Source organism: Sus scrofa, chromosome 5 (genome assembly GCF_000003025.6).
Source record: "Sus scrofa isolate TJ Tabasco breed Duroc chromosome 5, Sscrofa11.1, whole genome shotgun sequence".
NCBI classification, from domain to species: Eukaryota; Metazoa; Chordata; class Mammalia; order Artiodactyla; family Suidae; genus Sus; species Sus scrofa.
In genome coordinates, this window is record NC_010447.5 from 45,164,357 (window position 1) to 45,181,890 (window position 17,534).

Genomic DNA, 17,534 nt, shown 5'->3' on the forward strand with positions numbered 1-17,534 from the left:
TTGATCCTTGGCCTGGGAACTTCCGCATGCTGTGGGTGTGACCCCCCCAAAAAAAAGTTCAAAAAAAAAAAATCCAACTAGGCTTGTAAGAGGGGGCTAGTCTCCTTCTTAAAAGATTAAAATAATGTGATAAGACAACACGGGACAAAAACTTCCAGATAATGCTTCGTGGAGAGAAATCAGGTATCTCCAGCGTAAAAGAAAGAGTAAAGCCACCTGTTGAAAGCTCTAGGGTTGAATCCCAACTCTGCCTGGTTATCATGGGCAAATAAACACCTAATAAAGATGGATGTATCATATCCTTCACAGGGTTATTTTAACTTCACAGGGTTGTCAAGATAACATGTGAAAAAAAAATACTTGGCACAAAGCAGATATAGCAGATGTTCTTTTTTTGTGTGTGTGGAGGAAAGAACTCTTCTAATAATGAACCTTCAAGCATGACTAAAAATGGAGTCACAGTTTGGTGGTGGCTTTGTCAATCAAAAGATCTAATTACTCTCTGTCTTTCAAAATAGTGCCTTATTTACCAAAACACAAAAGTAGGAAATGCTATATAAAAAGAATTCAGGAAATCATACAATAGGTGGGGAAAGTTTTAGATACAAAACGTTGACTAACATTGAGACTTTGGGCTCACATTTCAAGATATTTGTGTTTTGGTCACAGCACAATGCTTATCATCTAATTCATTTAGTGAATGCTACCCAAGATGGTTTAGGTCCTTGTGACAACCAAGAAAAAACAGAATGCAGTTCTTAATGTGGAAATCTATAACATGAAGACCACAGAAATAGAGTATTAGCTAATTCAGTTTGGAAGAATTAATGTATTGAATAAACCTATGTCCATATGATTATCTTCAGATATCTTTAAGGGTAACTCTGTGGTGAAAAAAGTACTGAAGCAATCCAAGAGTTTATTATTGTGCATGGTGGGTGTTCTGCAAATATTCACAGACTGATCAATATCAGTTTGTTCCAAATTACTTCAGACAGCAATTTGTCTATGTCAACAGCAAAGTTGGAATCCCAAGTGGAAGAAGAAAATAACCACTCTGCTGGTATAGGGTGAAAGACAGCTGTAGACTGCTAATAATCTCTTGATATTTCCACTATCTCTGGATCTTAGTTTCAGTGATCTGTTATGCTTCATTTTCATCTAATTCATATCTGAGTAACTTGTAAAACATTTGAAATTTGATGTCAGAGTCAACTGATTTTAAATACAACCATCATATTGTGTTATTGACTTGTTTCTGAAATAAGAGCCCTTTCTCCCTTTTTTTACTATGCTGCATTTCAAGTCAGTGGCCTGCTTCCTTTAATTTCGTGTTTAAATTTGTAAGAGAAAACTAAGTAGTTATTAACATTTAAAGATTCTTGGTTAATATTATTATAAGTATTTAGGGGAGGTATATATTGAAAATCTCATCATCCATGGGTAGGGAAGTTCTTTGTTTTTTGTTTTAGTTCCACGCTAGGGGCTGAATCTGAGCTGCAGCTGCCAGCCTACACCACAGCCACAGCAACACAGGATCCGAGCTGCATCTGAGACCTGCACCACAGCTCACGGCAACACTGGATCCCTGACCTACCGAGTGAGGCCAGGGGTCGAACTTGCATCCTCATGGATACTAGTAGGATTCATTTCCACTGTGCCACAATCGGAACTCCCAAAGAAGTCTGAGTAAGGAAATTTTTTAACAAATAATTTTAAAAGGATTAAAAAATAATAACAAATAAGATTTGAGGCTCTTTATTACACTGAGAAGTCCCAGGAAAGTACAAAGCCCATGAAAATAGGAGCATTTCAGAAAACAAGACAAGAGGTTTGCAGATATTTTTAATGACATTTTAGTTCTGATGTTTAAAAAACTCATGATTTTACAATGAAGCACACTGCTCATGAATTAAGTGCATTCTGAAGCACTGGGAAAGGATTTCACATCTCTTATATTTGAACCTGAATTTCTATAAATGTCGAAGTTACATTCTCTTTCTAGAGATTAAGTCCATGATATAATTCATAAGAAAAATGATTTCATTGATTCAGAGTGACTTTAAAGAACAGAAACAGGAAGTAAGCACATAACACACATATACTCATTTCAGTGATACATCAGACTGAAGTTGAATTAATTTAACAATCCTTAGTGTTTGAATGGTTTAACAATGAAAATACATAGATTCTGCTGCAGAAAAGAGGTTTGATGATATCAGGATGATTCTCTGTCATATCAGTGCTTTATATCTAAGTTACACGTATAAATAAATGATGTTGAAAACTATACAGTTTCTAGCCTCAAAATCAAATAAATGCATGATTACATTCAAGAATCTTATCAAGATTCATTGTGAAATGAAAGTAAAGATACTGATTATTTTTGCCAAATACAATCTAGCAGGCCACCAGAGGCTATAAAGTTTACTTAATTAACTTTTGGTAATGTGGCAGTTTTTCAATGGTTATGGGGTCACATCATACTTTCTGTTGCTGCTGCTATAACTACTAGTAAAATAATAGTAAATGTAAAGGAGAAAACAACAGAAAATAAATTAGATCTCTTGCAGTTCTTCTAAATATTGTTTTGGTTTATCCTTGAAGTGGAAATCAATTTTCCAAGGTTTGGAAAGAAAACAAAAGCATCTTTATAATTCAGAGCATGTATTTCAGAGGTCTAATGATTTATCCATTGCCAGTGTGGGTTAGCTTGTCACGTTCTCTTTATTCAATGTCAACTGGTTCTGTAGCTATTAAAGCACTTAACTGTTTCTGAGCACAGGAGAGGAACAGTTCCAAACTGGATAGGCTTCTTTGGCGGATGACTTGATCAAGCTGTTGATTTTTTTGTTTTTTTAAAGAAAGAGAAAGAGAAAAAATATATACTTAGTTGAGGGATAAAAACTTATGCCACAGAAGCCCCCTAGAGAAACCTTTTCAGATGATGACTGAGAAAATCCAATCACGCTTTAAACTCAGAGACAGTGTAGTCACTCTTTCTATTATCTAAGATGAGATGATAATCACTATAATTTTATAATTGATGTTGGTATTCAGCTATTGGAGAGATACCATAAATTTGATCAGAGTGATTTTAGAAAATATAAAATAGTATAACACCAGTTCGTTTTTTGGGATTTTTTTTTTTTTTTGTCTTTTTAGGGCCACACCCAGAGCATGTGGAGGTTCCCAGCCTAGGGGTCCACTTGGAGCTGTAGCCAATGGCCTATGCCACAGCAATGCAGGATCTGAGCTGTGTTTGTGACCTACACGACAGCTAACGGCAACACTGAACCCTTAACCCACTGACCGAGGCCAGGGATCGAACCTACATTTTCATGGATGCTGGTCATATTTGTTTCTGCTGAGCCATGATGGAAAGTGCCCAGCTTTTTTTTTTTTTTACTCAGTGAATTTTATGACATTTTTAGTTGTACAATGATCATTATAACCCAATTTTATAGCATTCCCATCCCAAACCCCTAGCCCATCCCCAACCCCCCTATCTGTCTCCTTTGGAAACTGTGAGTTTTTCAAAATCTGTGACTCTGTATCTCACAGACTCACATTTTTGATATCATGACTGGTCTGGAAAGTGCCATCAGCATGTAGTGGGTAGACAGGCCAGGTTCAATGCCAAACATTCCATACTGTCCAAAAGGTTCAGAGTGCTGAGATGGGGATACCCTCAACCAGGATTTTTATTAGAAATGCAGAAGTTCAGACTGACCCAAGACCTACTGAATCAGAATCTGAATTTCAACCAGGTCTATAAGCATGCATGCACATTAAGGTGAGAGGTGCTGCTCTAAGGCACGAAGCAGAGGTAGAGGCTCTCTTTGCTCCAGTGAAGGCTGGTGCTGTCTAGGAGAAATGGCTTGTTTGTGCTCAAACCAGATTTTGTGATGTTGGTGACTGTTAAGACCTTCCCTCATTTCAAACACCAGTTTTTTGTCTACTGGTTTATTTCTTTTATAAAAGAGTCAAAAAAATCACATGAATCCTTTATAAAAATACCAGTTCTTAATGAATATACAGGACAAACATCCATAAATATCATAAAAATATAACAGATGCAAAAAATAAAAGAAAAACATAGTAAAGAGCATAATTACATCACACGTAGAGTTTAGAAAGGATAAAGGATAAGTAAGGACATAAATTTCCTGAAATTAGAGAAAGTTCTTGGGAAAGGGGTATTTCAAGAAATATCTGAGGGAGTTTCCATTGTGGCTCAGTGGTTAACAAATCTGACTAGGAACCAGGAGGTTGTGGGTTTGATCCCTGGCCTTGCTCAGTTGGTTAAGGATCCAGCGTTGCTGTGAATTGTGGTGTAGGTCGCAGATGTGGCTCAGATCCTGCATTGCTGTGGCTCTGATGTGGGCCGGTGGCTACAGCTCCAATTGGACCCCTAGCCTGGGAACCACTGTACACCACAGGCGCAGTCCTAGAAAAGGCAGAAGGACCGAAAAAAAAAAAAAAAGACAAACAAAAACTGAGGAGCTCCCTGGTGGCCTGTTAAGGACTTGGCTTTGTCACTGCTGTGGCCCAGGTTCAATCCCTGGTCCAGAACTTCTGCATGTCATGGGTGTGGCCAAAAAGAGAAATATTTGACATTACTAAAACTTAAATTTGACTTGGTCTTCCTGCTGAGTTAGAGATTTTTTATTAGGATTGTTTTAATAATTAGAACAAACATAGTGAAAATCCTAGTGGTTTAGTAATAAAAGTTATATGACCAAGAACTTTTGGGATGGTAAGGATTATTGAATACATCAAAGAAAAATTTCTAACTCTTTTGCCCTAAAAAATTGCACATTGTATAAAAATAATCAATGACAATATATTGCCTATAGGTTACAGAACAATGGAAGAATTTAAAAGAAACCCCAATAAATTCCATTTCACAAATACACCTGTTATATTTATGTAAAAGTTGACATGTTCTTCCCCAAAGCTCCTCCCAACATAAAAGAAAAAAGGGAAATCCAAACAAGAATTCTCTATTAAAGTACACATTTACAATCCACTGATATTCCAAATGACTGAAAAAATGGAAGATTACAATTCTGAATTATCCTAAGAATTATTATTTTTATTATTATTATTATTATTTTGTCTTTTTAGGGCCACACCCGAGGAATATGGAGGTTCCCTGGCTAGGGGTCCAATCGGAGCTGTAGCTGTCTGCCTATGCCACAGCCACAGCCACACAAGATCCGAGCCACGTCTGCAACCTACACCACAACTCATGGCAACGCCAGATCCTTAACCCAATGAGCAAGGCCAGGGATCGAACCCACAACCTCATGGTTCCTAGTCAGATTTGTTTCCGTTGCACCATGACGGGAACTCCAGAATTATTCTTTATTATCTTTTTTCCTTGTGATTTGTTTCTTCCTCAGATGATACCTTTAGGTGAATATATACTTTCTGCTTACAAGTCTCTATTAAACAAGACAGTTGGGTAAAACCCTGGTGAGCAGAGAGCTTGTCTGTCTTGCTGACTACTGTACCCTAGCTTCTAGAAGAGGATCTGGCACATGTTAGACACTCAAAAAATATTTGCTGAGATTGAATGAATCAATGGAACCCTAATGGAACAAGGCAATCCAGTAAAAAAATGATTAATATGCTTTTAACTCTATAAGTGAAAACATGCTTAACCTAATCTAAAAGATATGGAGGAAACTAAAGTTGAATTTTAAAGTTTTGTTTTAGTATGTGTAAAACAGACTGGAATCTAATTATTTGCAGTTTTAAAAAAATTATTACATTTTAATAGTACAGAAGAATATGCTAAAACCCAGGTCCAGTTCATTCCTAGTGGCTTGTGCCTATTTTGCATGCTCTCAAGCATTTAAAGATAGGTCTTTAAAAATATCTGGTCCAGATCTTGTAATTGTTAACTATGGGAGGGTTTACATAATCACCCTGTTCCACTGCCGATACTGGAAACTTCTCCTATATCATTTTAAAGAAATTGCTTGACTATATTCCATGCTTTATTTACCTATTCCCCATTGACATACATGTAAGTTTATTCCAATTTTGTCTTATTTTTGGAGCAACACTGAAACTTGCAACCTGAGTGTACTCCTTTCAGAAGATGGTTAAGGGTTTCTCTCAGACAGATTCTAATACATGGAAATTTTATGTCAGAAGATTTGCATATTTAACTTACTATTATTATTTTGCTTTTCAGGGCTGCACCTGTGGCATATGGAAGTTCCCGGGCTAGGGGTCCAATTGGAGCTGCATCTGCTGGCCTGCACCACAGCCACAGCAACTCCAGTTCCAAGCTGCGTCTGTGACCTACACCACAGCTCACAGCAATGCCAGATCCTTAATCCACTGAGTGAGGCCAGGGATTGAACCCACATCTTCATGGTTACTAGTTGGGTTTGTTACCGCTGAGCCACAATGCGAACTCCCTAACTTATTTTTAGATGTAAAAATTATGATATGATATAATTATGGTTGAATGTGTTAGTATGTTCACATGGGCACTATGTGAAGAATAGACTGAGAGGAGAAAGACAAAAAACAGAGAGATTATATATATATGGCAGTCAGGAAATCTGTGTAGAACAAACAAAATTAATGAAAAAATATCTCATAAATAGAAAAAGTAATATTTATGCTACTTCTATGTAATTGACATAAAATATTATGGTCAATGGACTGATTAGACATATACTTTTCTTTTAGATGTCAGTATTTGTAATTCATTTTTACTGTCTGTGCAATTGTTTTCATTGTTCCAGAATCCAAGGAATAGCCTACAGCATTCTTGATAGAGAAAGCCAACCTTTTCATTTAGGTGTCTTGTCACCTCATCCATTCATGTCCAGTGCTTTTTAAAAATTATTTATTTTATTTTAATTCATTTTTATTGAATGAAAGATTCTTTCAATTCTATAGTGCTTTACAATTTTGAAAACTTTCACAGAGACAGTTTCATATAATCCCACAATAGCCCTCCTTTCCCCCTCCTACACCCTTAATGCCCCTCCCCTCTCTCTTCCATTTCCTTACTGGTAACCACTAGTTTGTTCTCTACATCTGTGGGTCTGCTTCTTGTTTTATTCACTAATTTGTTGTATTTTTTAGATTCCACATATAAGTGAGATCATATAGTATTTGTCTTTCTCTTTGTGACTTATTTCACTTAGCACAATGCCTTCTAAGTCCATCTATGTTGCTGTAAATGGCAAAAGTTCATTCTTTTTTATGGCTGAGTAGTATTCCATTTTGTGTGTGTGTGTGTGTGTGTGTGTGTGTGTGTGTGTATCATATCTTCATTATCTATTCACCTTTTGATGGACACCTAGGTTGCTTCCATATCTTGCCAATTGTAAATAATGATGCTACGAACATGGGGTGCACATATCTTTTCAAATGAGTATTTTGTTTTGTTCAAATCTATACCCAGGCAATGGGATTTCTGGGTCACATGGTAGTTCTATTTTTAGTTTTTTGAGAAACCTCCATATTGTTTGCCACAATGGCTACAACAATTTATATTCCCACCACCAGTGTATGAGGATTCCTTTTTCTCCACATCTTTGCCAACATTTGTTATTTGCGTTCTTTTTGATGATAGCCATTCTGACAGGTGTGAGGTGGTAGCTTACCGTGGTTTTGATTTTCATTTTCCTGATGTTTAGCAATGTTGAGAATCTTTTCATCTGCCTGTTGGCCATCTGCATCTTCTCTTTGGAAAAATGAATATTCATTTCTGCTTTTCTTTTAATTGGGTTGTTTGTTAGGATTTGCATATTTTAACTGTGATAGTTACTAACAAATTGCTTTCTATAGTGAGAGTACCAATTTATCAGTCCCATCTGCAGTGTATGAGAGAATAAGCTCTCTCTGTTTTCTTTTTTTAAACAGTTGCATAGTTTTCCATTGTTTCTTTATTTTTGTTTTTTTAGGGCTGTACCCATAGCATATGGAAGTTCCCAGGCTAGAGGTTGAATCAAAGCTGCAGCTACTGGCATATGCCATAGCCACAGCCATGCAGGATCTGAGCTGCATCTGCACCTATGCTTAAACTTGCAACAACGCCAGATCCTTAACCCACCGATAGAGGCCAGGGATTGCACCTTCATCCTCATGGATACTAGGTAAGGTCTTAAGCTGTTGAGCTACATGGGAACTCCTCCCTTATATATTTATAATTTAATATATAATGGATTATTTTCTTATTTATTTAAACATTGTTCTATTGGCAGACATTTGGATTGTTCCTAATCTTTTACTATTATAATCAATGCTATAATGAACAGCCATCAACAAAGATCTCTGTATACCTATGCTACAGAATAGCATAACATATATATCATACAGAAATTATTATTACAGAAAATAGCATAGCATATATCTTACGGAAATTGCCATGCTACTTCTATCATAAACCAAGTTTCCACAATGCATGAATCTGTCTTTGGGCTCCTTATTCTGTTCCCATAGACAATTCACCTATCCCCACACAAGTACAATTCTGTCTTAATTACTACAGTTTTGTAATACATTTTAATATATCACAAATTACCTATTAGTAAATATTGTAAAAAATTGAATTTAAAAAGGAAGAAGTCTGGCTATAGATAGTCTGATACCTGTTTTTTCATAAAGTGCAAAAACCAAGTAAAAAAAGTATGTTATTTTGGGTTATGTCAATAGATAATAAAACATTTCCTTTTAAGGCAAGGAAATTATGCCAATCAAAATAGGGTCGTTGTATCAGGAGGGTAGAGTCAGGAGGAAATATGTAGATTTATTTTGGAGGTGGCTTCATGGGTGTTTATTTTACCATTATGGTTTTAACTTACGTACCTGTATCATACACATTAGATTTAATAATTCGGAGTCTTTTAAAAGCCCCACCCCTGAAAACAATCAGGATTTCCAGTATAAAAACACTGATTTAATAACTTGGGTTTGTGAATGGTGGATAGAAGACAGACTCTTCCTTTTGAGGGCATATAACACAAACTCATAATGTGTAACTAGCATTTGACCTGTGATTGCTGCTAAATAACAATCATCTGGATTTATGCATCTGAGTGAATATTGCTATTTTTTAAAAATCAAGGATATGTATAAGGACAAAAAAGTTTGAGAGATTTTTTTTTTTTTTTAATTTTTGGCTTTTTTTTTAGGGCCGCACCTGTGGCATATGGAGTTTCCCAGGCTAGGGGTAGAATCAGAACTGCAGCTGCCGGCCTACACCACAGCCACAGCAACACTGGATCCGAGCCGCGTCTGCCACCTATACCACAGTTCACGGCAACACCGGATCCTTAACCCACTGAACAAGGCCAGGGACTGAACCTGCCCTCATGGATACTAGTCAGGTTTGTTACTACTGAACCATGACGGGAACACTGAGAGATTTTTATTTAAATAATGTCTTGCTTGTGTTAAAAGTCACTCTGGAATCAGGGACTATAAGGTGCTGGATGAACTGATTTGGGGTTTAGGTAGCTGCAAGGTTCACTTCACATCTTTCCCCATCCCCTCCCCAGAACTGTCTGAAGGTGAGAATCCATTAAATAAACAGGAGTTCACCACTTTAAGGAGCAGCAAGGTGACTCTGACTCTCAGAGGAAGAAGATAAGCTGCCCCATCGCAGATCTAACCTTCCATTTTGGTGGGTGCTTTCTGGGCATGGTATGTAAGATCACGTCTGTGAGTAGGGCACTTGAAACCTGTCTCCTATAGAATATTAATTTGTATCCTCATAATAAAATTATACTTTAGTGTATAAGAGCAGAACTGGCTTATTCACCACTACATTTCTCTAGTGCCTGAAATGGTGCCCGGCACATAGTAGGTACTAAATAAATATGGAATAAATGAGCGAATGAAAGAATATATGAATACTCCTAAGCAGACTTTCTCCACTAAATTCAAGCCTCCTTCCTCAGTGTCTCTAAATGGTCTTTTATCCTACTAATTTCCTTTCCTAGAATTTTGTCCACATCTCGCTTTTCTTTAAGAAAACACTCTTGATACTCTGTCCTCTTCAAATCCTGGCTAACCTTGTGAAGTTTTCTTTGCTACACTCTCCACAATGATCTCTTCCCCATTCTGACCTTCCATTGGACACCTACTTGTTCTTTAACGATTGTATGTGTCCCTTCAAAAAGATAACAAACTTCTTAAAGACAAGGGCACTATTTGTTTACTTTGGGGGTGGAGATCAGTGTTATAAAAAATGAGAGTAAAGATTTGACAGAGAGGAGGGGGGATTTTTTGGGTGGGACGATTAGAGAAAACTACTTGAAAAATATGGTAATTAAGAGACTTAAAAGAAGTGAGGCATTATTGGCTCTTTTTTATGGCTGAGTAGTATTCCATTGTGTATATATACCACATCTTCCTTAATCATCTGTCGATGGACATTTGGGTTGTTTCCATGTCTTGGATATTGTGAATAGTGCTGCAATGAACATGCGGGTGCATGAGTCTTTTTTCAAGGAAAGTTTTGTCTGGATATATGCCCAAGAGTGGGATTACTGGGTCATATGTAGTTCTATGTATAGATTTCTAAGGTATCTCCATACTGATCTCCATAGTGGTTGTACCAGCTTACATTCCCACCAGCAGGAGGGTTTCCTTTTTTCCACACCCTCTCTAGCAATTGTTATTTGTGGACTTATTAATGACAGCCATTCTGACTGGTGTGAGGTAGTATCTCATGGTAGTTTTGATTTTCATTTCTCTACTAATCAGTGATGTTGAGCATTTTTTCATGTGCTTGTTGGCCATCTGTACATCTTTCTTGGAAAAATGTCTATTCAGCTCTTTTGCCCATTTTTCCATTGGGTTATTGGCTTTTTTGTTGTTGAGTTGTATAAGCTGCTTGCATATGCTAGAGATTAAGCCCTTGTCAGTTGCATTATTTGAAACTATTTTCTCCCACTCTGTAAGTTGTCTTTTTGTTTTCTTTTTGGTTTCCTTTGCTATGCAAAAGCTTGTCAGTTTGATTAGGTCCCACTGGTTTATTTTTGCTCTTATTTTTGTTGCTTTGGGAGACTGAACTGAGAAAACATTTGTAAGGTTGATGTCAGAGAATGTTTTGCCTATGTTCTCTTCCAGGAGTTTGATGGTGTCTTGTCTTCTATTTAAGTCTTTAAGGTATTTTGAGTTTATTTTCATGCATGGTGTGAGGGTATGAATGAAATAATGCCATTTGCAGCAACATGGACAGAACTAGAAACTCTCATACTGAGTGAAGTAAATCAGAAAGAGAAAGACAAATACCATATGATATCACTTATATCTGGAATCTAATATAAGGCACAAATGAACCTTTCCACAGTAAAGAAAATGATGGACTTGGAAATAGACTTGTGGTTGCCAAGGTGGAGGGGGAGGAAGTGGGGTGGTTGGGGAGCTTGGGGTTAATGGATACAACCTATTGCCTTTGGGATGGATTAGCAATGAGATCCTGCTGTGTAGCACTGGGAACTAGGTCTAGTCACTTATGATGGAGCATGAAAATGTGCAAAAATAGAATGTGTACATGTATGTGTAACTGGGTCACCATGCTGTACAGTAGAAAAAAAATTGTATTGGGGAAATAACTATTAAAAAATTATTACAAAAAAAGTGAGGGTGTAAAAGAACAGAACAAAAACATCAGGAAATAGAGTTACAAGGCAGATGAAACCACAACAGAAAAGTCCAAAATGTTGGCTCAGACTTGGTTTGAATGACTACTGGCAATAAACCCACTAGGATAGGAGTGAAGTGAGTGAGGGGAGGCTGGCAGGAGAGAGGGCCACAGGACTAGACAGTGGCCAGAGCAGGCCCAGCATCAGATGGGAAGCCACTGGAAAAGGTTGAGCAAGAGCGTGACATACTCTGGAAAATATCACTATTGCCTTTGGAATGGATTAGCAGTGAGATACTACTGTGTAGCAATGGGAAGTATGTCTAGTCATTTATGATGGAGCATGATAATGTGAAAGAAAAAGAATCTATACATGTATGTATAATTGGGTCACCATGCTGTACAGTGGAAAATTGACAGAACACTGTAAACCAGCTATAATGGAAAAAATTAAAATAATTACAAAAAGAAAAATAAAGTCAGGAGGCCAGAATGGGGAGTTCTCAGTCCTTATGATAGCAGAGCCCAGTAGGAAGAAGAGAGACTTCCTCTTGAGACTTGAAGCAACTTTAGGACAATAGTGATACCAAAAATACATGTTTAGAATGACTGACTCTAAAAGATTCAATATGATCAGAAGAGTGATTTGAATGAATAGGCAGTACCAGTTGCCTCAAACTGAACCTCTGAAAACATGGGTCTAACCCCTTTACCAGAATATTCAGGGTCTACTAGTCATGTCCCATGAAGACCCTCAATCCAGGGTTCACATTTCCTTTTCTCTCTGAGAAACTTTTTCAACATTAAAGCGTATTTCAAGTCTATCTGAATATTTATACAGTTAATAAAATGTCAACATACAAAGAAGTTGTGTAACTTTCTAGCAAGCACAAGATGAGTTACAGATGCTATTTCATAGTAAATGAAAAGCGGGTATAAAGAGTCTTAAACCCTATTGGCCACAACTAAAGAATTGCGATTTTTGTTTTGTTTTTGTTTTAAGATGTCTTAGGGTAAGTAAATTCTCTGTTTTTGAATCATCTAAAATAAGTTCTACATATTTGGGCAGTTCTCCCTTTTTATCCCAAACTACCATGGAATCCACTGGGAAATGGGAATACTCATTTTTGCTCTTCGCTAAATCATTTGGGCAGAATAAACCACCTTGGAAGACAATAAATGTATTCCAGACTTGAATGGGCAGACATACCACCTTGGAATACAATCTCATTCCATCTTACAAGTTAAGCAGCAGCAGTTGGCCAGAAAAAGATGCAGTGTGGTAGTAAGTGAATGCTTTACTTTTACTTCCCTGGTGGCAGGGGCACTAGACTTTCTAGGGTAAGCTTCCATGTGTGAAGCTTAATGGATATGAAAAGAATTCTGACAACAACTGCTTTTCTACTAATTCAGATAATTTCCAAAACATTTTAAAAAGGCCATAGATTTATGAAAAATTTAGAACAAAAGTAAAGGTAATTAGAATTGTATAGTACAGTAGTAATTGCACAGAAATCCTTCCTTAGAGCTCTGATCCATAAGGTTATATTTACTTATTAATAAGTTCCATATCCTACTTTATAGAGTTCAATGACAAGAATTCATCTCAAATAAAAATAGGAAATGACTGGCCAACGGGGACCTGCTATATAGCACAGGGAACTCTAGCCACTATTCTGTGAACATCTATGTGGGAAAGGAATTTGAAAGAGAATCACTTTGTTGTACAAAAGAAATTATCGCAACATTGCAAATCAACTATACTTCAATAAAACTTTTAAAATGAACAAGAATAGGATTGATTCTGGAAAAACAAACTGATCTGAATATGACATTCCACTTAAAGTTTTAACACAATTTGTCACATGCTCCCAATCCATGAACAACATTTTTATACATTTTTTCAAGATATTTGTTAGTGCAAATATCACAATCTATAGGATGGCATTTTTGTAAATTAAATAACATAAAAATCCCAAATATTGTTAAGTAAGTAACAAGTTGTTCAAGTACAACAAACACAAACTTGTATTTTCTTCAACCCAAGTTTTAAAGATTGTAGCAATCCTTTTATCTCAATCTGAGGAGCAATATCTGCCAGTTACTATCTATAGGCCCTTTTGTTTTGACTTTCAGCAATTTAAACTTTACCTTGTTTTTTTTTGTTTGTTTGTTTTTTTTTTGTCTTTTTTTGCTATTTCTTTGGGCCGCTCTCAAGGCATATGGAGGTTCCCAGGCTAGGGGTCGAATTGGAGCTGTAGCCACCTGCCTACGCCAGAGCCACAGCAACACGGGATCCGAGCCGTGTCTGCAGCCTACACCACAGCTCACGGCAACACTGGATCGTTAACCCACTGAGCAAGGGCAGGGACTGAACCCGCAACCTCATGGTTCCTAGTCGGATTCGTTAACCACTGCGCCACGACAGGAACTCCTAAACTTTACCTTGTTTTAATGTAGGAGAAAGAATTAATGACCTCTTGGATTCTTGTCTTCCTGTTTGATCTTAAAATTCTCAAGTGACTTACATACTTTGCCTTTTATGTTTCAGTCTACAAAAGCAGGCAAAGGACTGTCTGCAAGGCTTATTCTTGAGCTCTCTGCACACATATATTGAACTTGATTTACAGTGCAAAGTGAATAACCTTGTATTGCTGGATCAAGTCAGATCTGTTCCTTTTGAGAATAGTGTTGCTATTACTACGTGCCACGCACAGGTGAACCTCCTGAGATGTTATATTAGTTATCTATTACTGTGCAACAAATCACCCCAAACCTAGTGGTTTCAAACAAACAAACAAAAACGACAAATATTTATCATCTCCCAGTTTTTGTGGGCCAGGAAACAGCACAGCTCAACTGAGGGCCTCTCACTCGTGGTCTCTACTGAGTGGTTGCAATCAAGTTGTTGGCTAGGCTGTGGTCAACTCAAGGTTTAACTGGGGAAGAATCTGCTTCCAAGCTCACTCAGTGGCTGTCAACAGGCCTCAAACCATCTACTTCCAACAGAGCTTATGTGAGTCTATCCACAAGGCTGCCTAATAACCTAATAGCTGACTTCTCCCAAAGCAAGCAATCCAAGAGAGAATGAGAGAAAGAGAACACCCAGGAGGTGAGACAGCACCCAAGACGGAAGTCACAATCTTCCTAAAAGCCAGCTTTACTTTGTCCAGCCCAGGCTCAATGGGAGAGAATTCCGTAGGTGCAGGATATCACTGGAAAAGATCTACTGTGTATTATCTCATTTTGATTCTCTTGAAACCCTTTAAATGAGGCCACTGAGGCTTAGAGATGTTATGACTTGCCCAAGTGGCAGGGCCAGGATTCAAATGCAGGTGTATGTCTCTAACCTACAGTACCACAATGCCTTCTCAGAGATCTGCACTTATGGCTGGGGGCCTTGGCACTATATCAATTTTGCTGTAACTATGTAAAGGTTTCTTGTATCGCATATACTAGTGCAAAAACTTGTCAAAAAGTGCCCAAAGCCCTGTAGATAAAGTTATCAAAACATGTAATTATCATCTCTTCCTAAACAGTAAGTTCAGGAAGGTTTCTATTATATTAGCATACAAATTATTCCCTGAAAATGCAACAGAAGCATTTAAAGAAAAACTGGTACATTAAGTATGCCACATATGCCTTGACTTTATATAAACCTGTAAATCTCAGTGGCTGTATATAAGAACAATAGACTACTTCCTTCTAGGTCCATAATGAAAGAAAGGGAAAGTATTCATAAAGGCATTGTGTGGGATGGATCCTACCTTGGAGTACCTGAGGCTTTGACAATCTCTGCCTGCTTATCTTCACGTTTTCACTACTGACAGAAGGGGCTAAGTGCAAAAAGATGGGCTGCTCCACAGCACAACAGCCGGGATACACACCTGATTCCCATTAGGAAATCCTCAGCATCCAAAACTGAGCCAATGGAACAAAGCACCATTTAATCAAATGGAAGTTAGTGAGGATAGATTTTTTTTTCCTTCTCATTTTAAATAAACAGGGTGGCTCTTCTTCATTATTCAGGATTTTACTGTGTGTGTTTGATCACTGAAGCCTTGAAAAAACATAATAACATCTGTCTGGCACATTTTAAAACAAATTTATCCTACTGAGGGAACCAAGTGGGAAAACACCCTGTCAGTCCTCTTAAAATCCTAGCTGGATTGAGAAATGTCAGAAAACCCCAACCTTCCTCCTTGTAAACAAGTAAAGGAGGTTTGGTTTCAATTAAGAAAGCTAAATTTGGTTATTACTGCCTAAAAATGGCCATACCACCTGCTCAAAGATGCCATTTGCAGCAACATGGACAGAACTAGAAACTCTCATACTGAGTGAAGTAAATCAGAAAGAGAAAGACAAATACCATATGATATCACTTATATCTGGAATCTAATATAAGACACAAATGAATCTTTCCACAGAAAAGAAAATGATGGACTTGGAAAATAGACTTGTGGTTGCCAAGGGGGAGGGGGAGAGAGTGAGATGGATTGGAAGCTTGGGGTTAATAGATGCAGACTACTGCCTTTGGAATGCATTAGCAATGAGATCCTGCTGTGTAGCTCTGGGAACTATGTCTAGTCACTTATGATGGAGTACGATAATGTGAAAAAAAGAATGTATACATGTATGTGTAACTGGGTCACCATGCTGTACAGTACAAAAATAATAATAATGTATTGGGGAAATAAAAAAATAAAAATTAAAAAAATTAAAAAACAACAAAATTAAAATAAAGAAACAAAATGTGTTTATGTTTTTAAAAACAAAACAAGACAAAATAATAATGCTGGATAACAACCAATCAGAAGATATGAGAAGTAAGTCAGGTATGATGGCAAAGCTTGAGAGTTCTCTCTCAATTATCCATCTGTCTTCTCTCTCTTACTAATGAAATTTCAGCTTAGTTCCAGGAACAATGTGAACACCCTCAAGGTATCATTCCCAAGACCCCCTTCCCACTGCAGGGACAGCTAAAGAGATGTGAGGGCAAGTCATGGGGTAGGAGCTCCACAAAAGTTCCCTGACAGAGCAACAGACACCTGCCCAAATGCTTTTCCCTTCTGGCTTCTTGCATTTTCCTTTCTTTCCCATGACAAATGTGTTTACTAGAGCTCCAGCTGCCGTTTTGTAGCCTTAATGATGTAAGCCAGTGCTAAATAAAAAAAGAGTACAAAGACAGAAAATCCTGAATCTTTTTTTAAAATTAATTTATTTTTTATTTTTTTCTTATCAAGTAGTCTTCATTGTAATCAATTGTTATTTCCCCGATACATTTTTTACTACTGTATCTAATATATGACACAAATGAACCTTTCTACAGATCCTCAATCTTTTATGACCTTGTTAAGGTTTAAACTGCTGACTTCTGGTCTTGTTTATGCCATTATTATTTCTACTTTCTGTTATTAAATATAACCCCCTGTGATAAAGTTGACATCTTTACACTCTGTGCATCTACTTTTATAACAGAAACAAATGTTTACTTTTTTTAAGAATATATGCTCAAGAATTTGAGGATAGGCTCAAAATGTTGTGAACGAGACTGAAATATCCACTGAGTTGGAATTTTTAATTTGGGGTCTGAAAAACAAATGAAATATAATCTCCTGTAATGGCTTGAGAGCAAATGAATGGTAAAAAATAAAATAATCATAACAACCAGGTTGTGTTGATCACCCGAACATATATGTATGCATGTAGCAACAGCAAGTTCCTTTTTTTCTCTTCTCTGCTAAACAGAGTATCTCATCCACAAACTAGAAGAGTGAAAAAGAAAAAAAAAAAAAAAAAAAAAAAAAAAAAGATGAACAAAGTGTGGCCCAGAGAGGTTAAAGTACTTGCTCAAGTTTACACATCTAGTAAACAGCAAAACTCAGTTTTAATATAAGAAATTTGA

The 17,534-nt window shown here is 37.1% G+C and overlaps 1 protein-coding gene across 7 annotated transcripts in view; it reads right to left on the bottom strand.

Annotated features, from left to right (window-relative positions):
* CCDC91 (coiled-coil domain containing 91) overlaps positions 1-17,534 on the bottom strand; it is a 387,500-nt gene that overhangs the window by 26,195 nt on the left and 343,771 nt on the right. For 2 of the 7 annotated variants that reach the window (XM_021090991.1, XM_021090990.1), the window contains exon 13: positions 1,743-2,838. The exons of 3 other annotated variants lie outside the window; for them this stretch is intronic. In XM_021090991.1, the coding sequence (XP_020946650.1) occupies positions 2,728-2,838 (111 nt within the window). In that variant the 3' untranslated portion in view covers positions 1,743-2,727. 7 annotated transcript variants of the gene reach the window in all.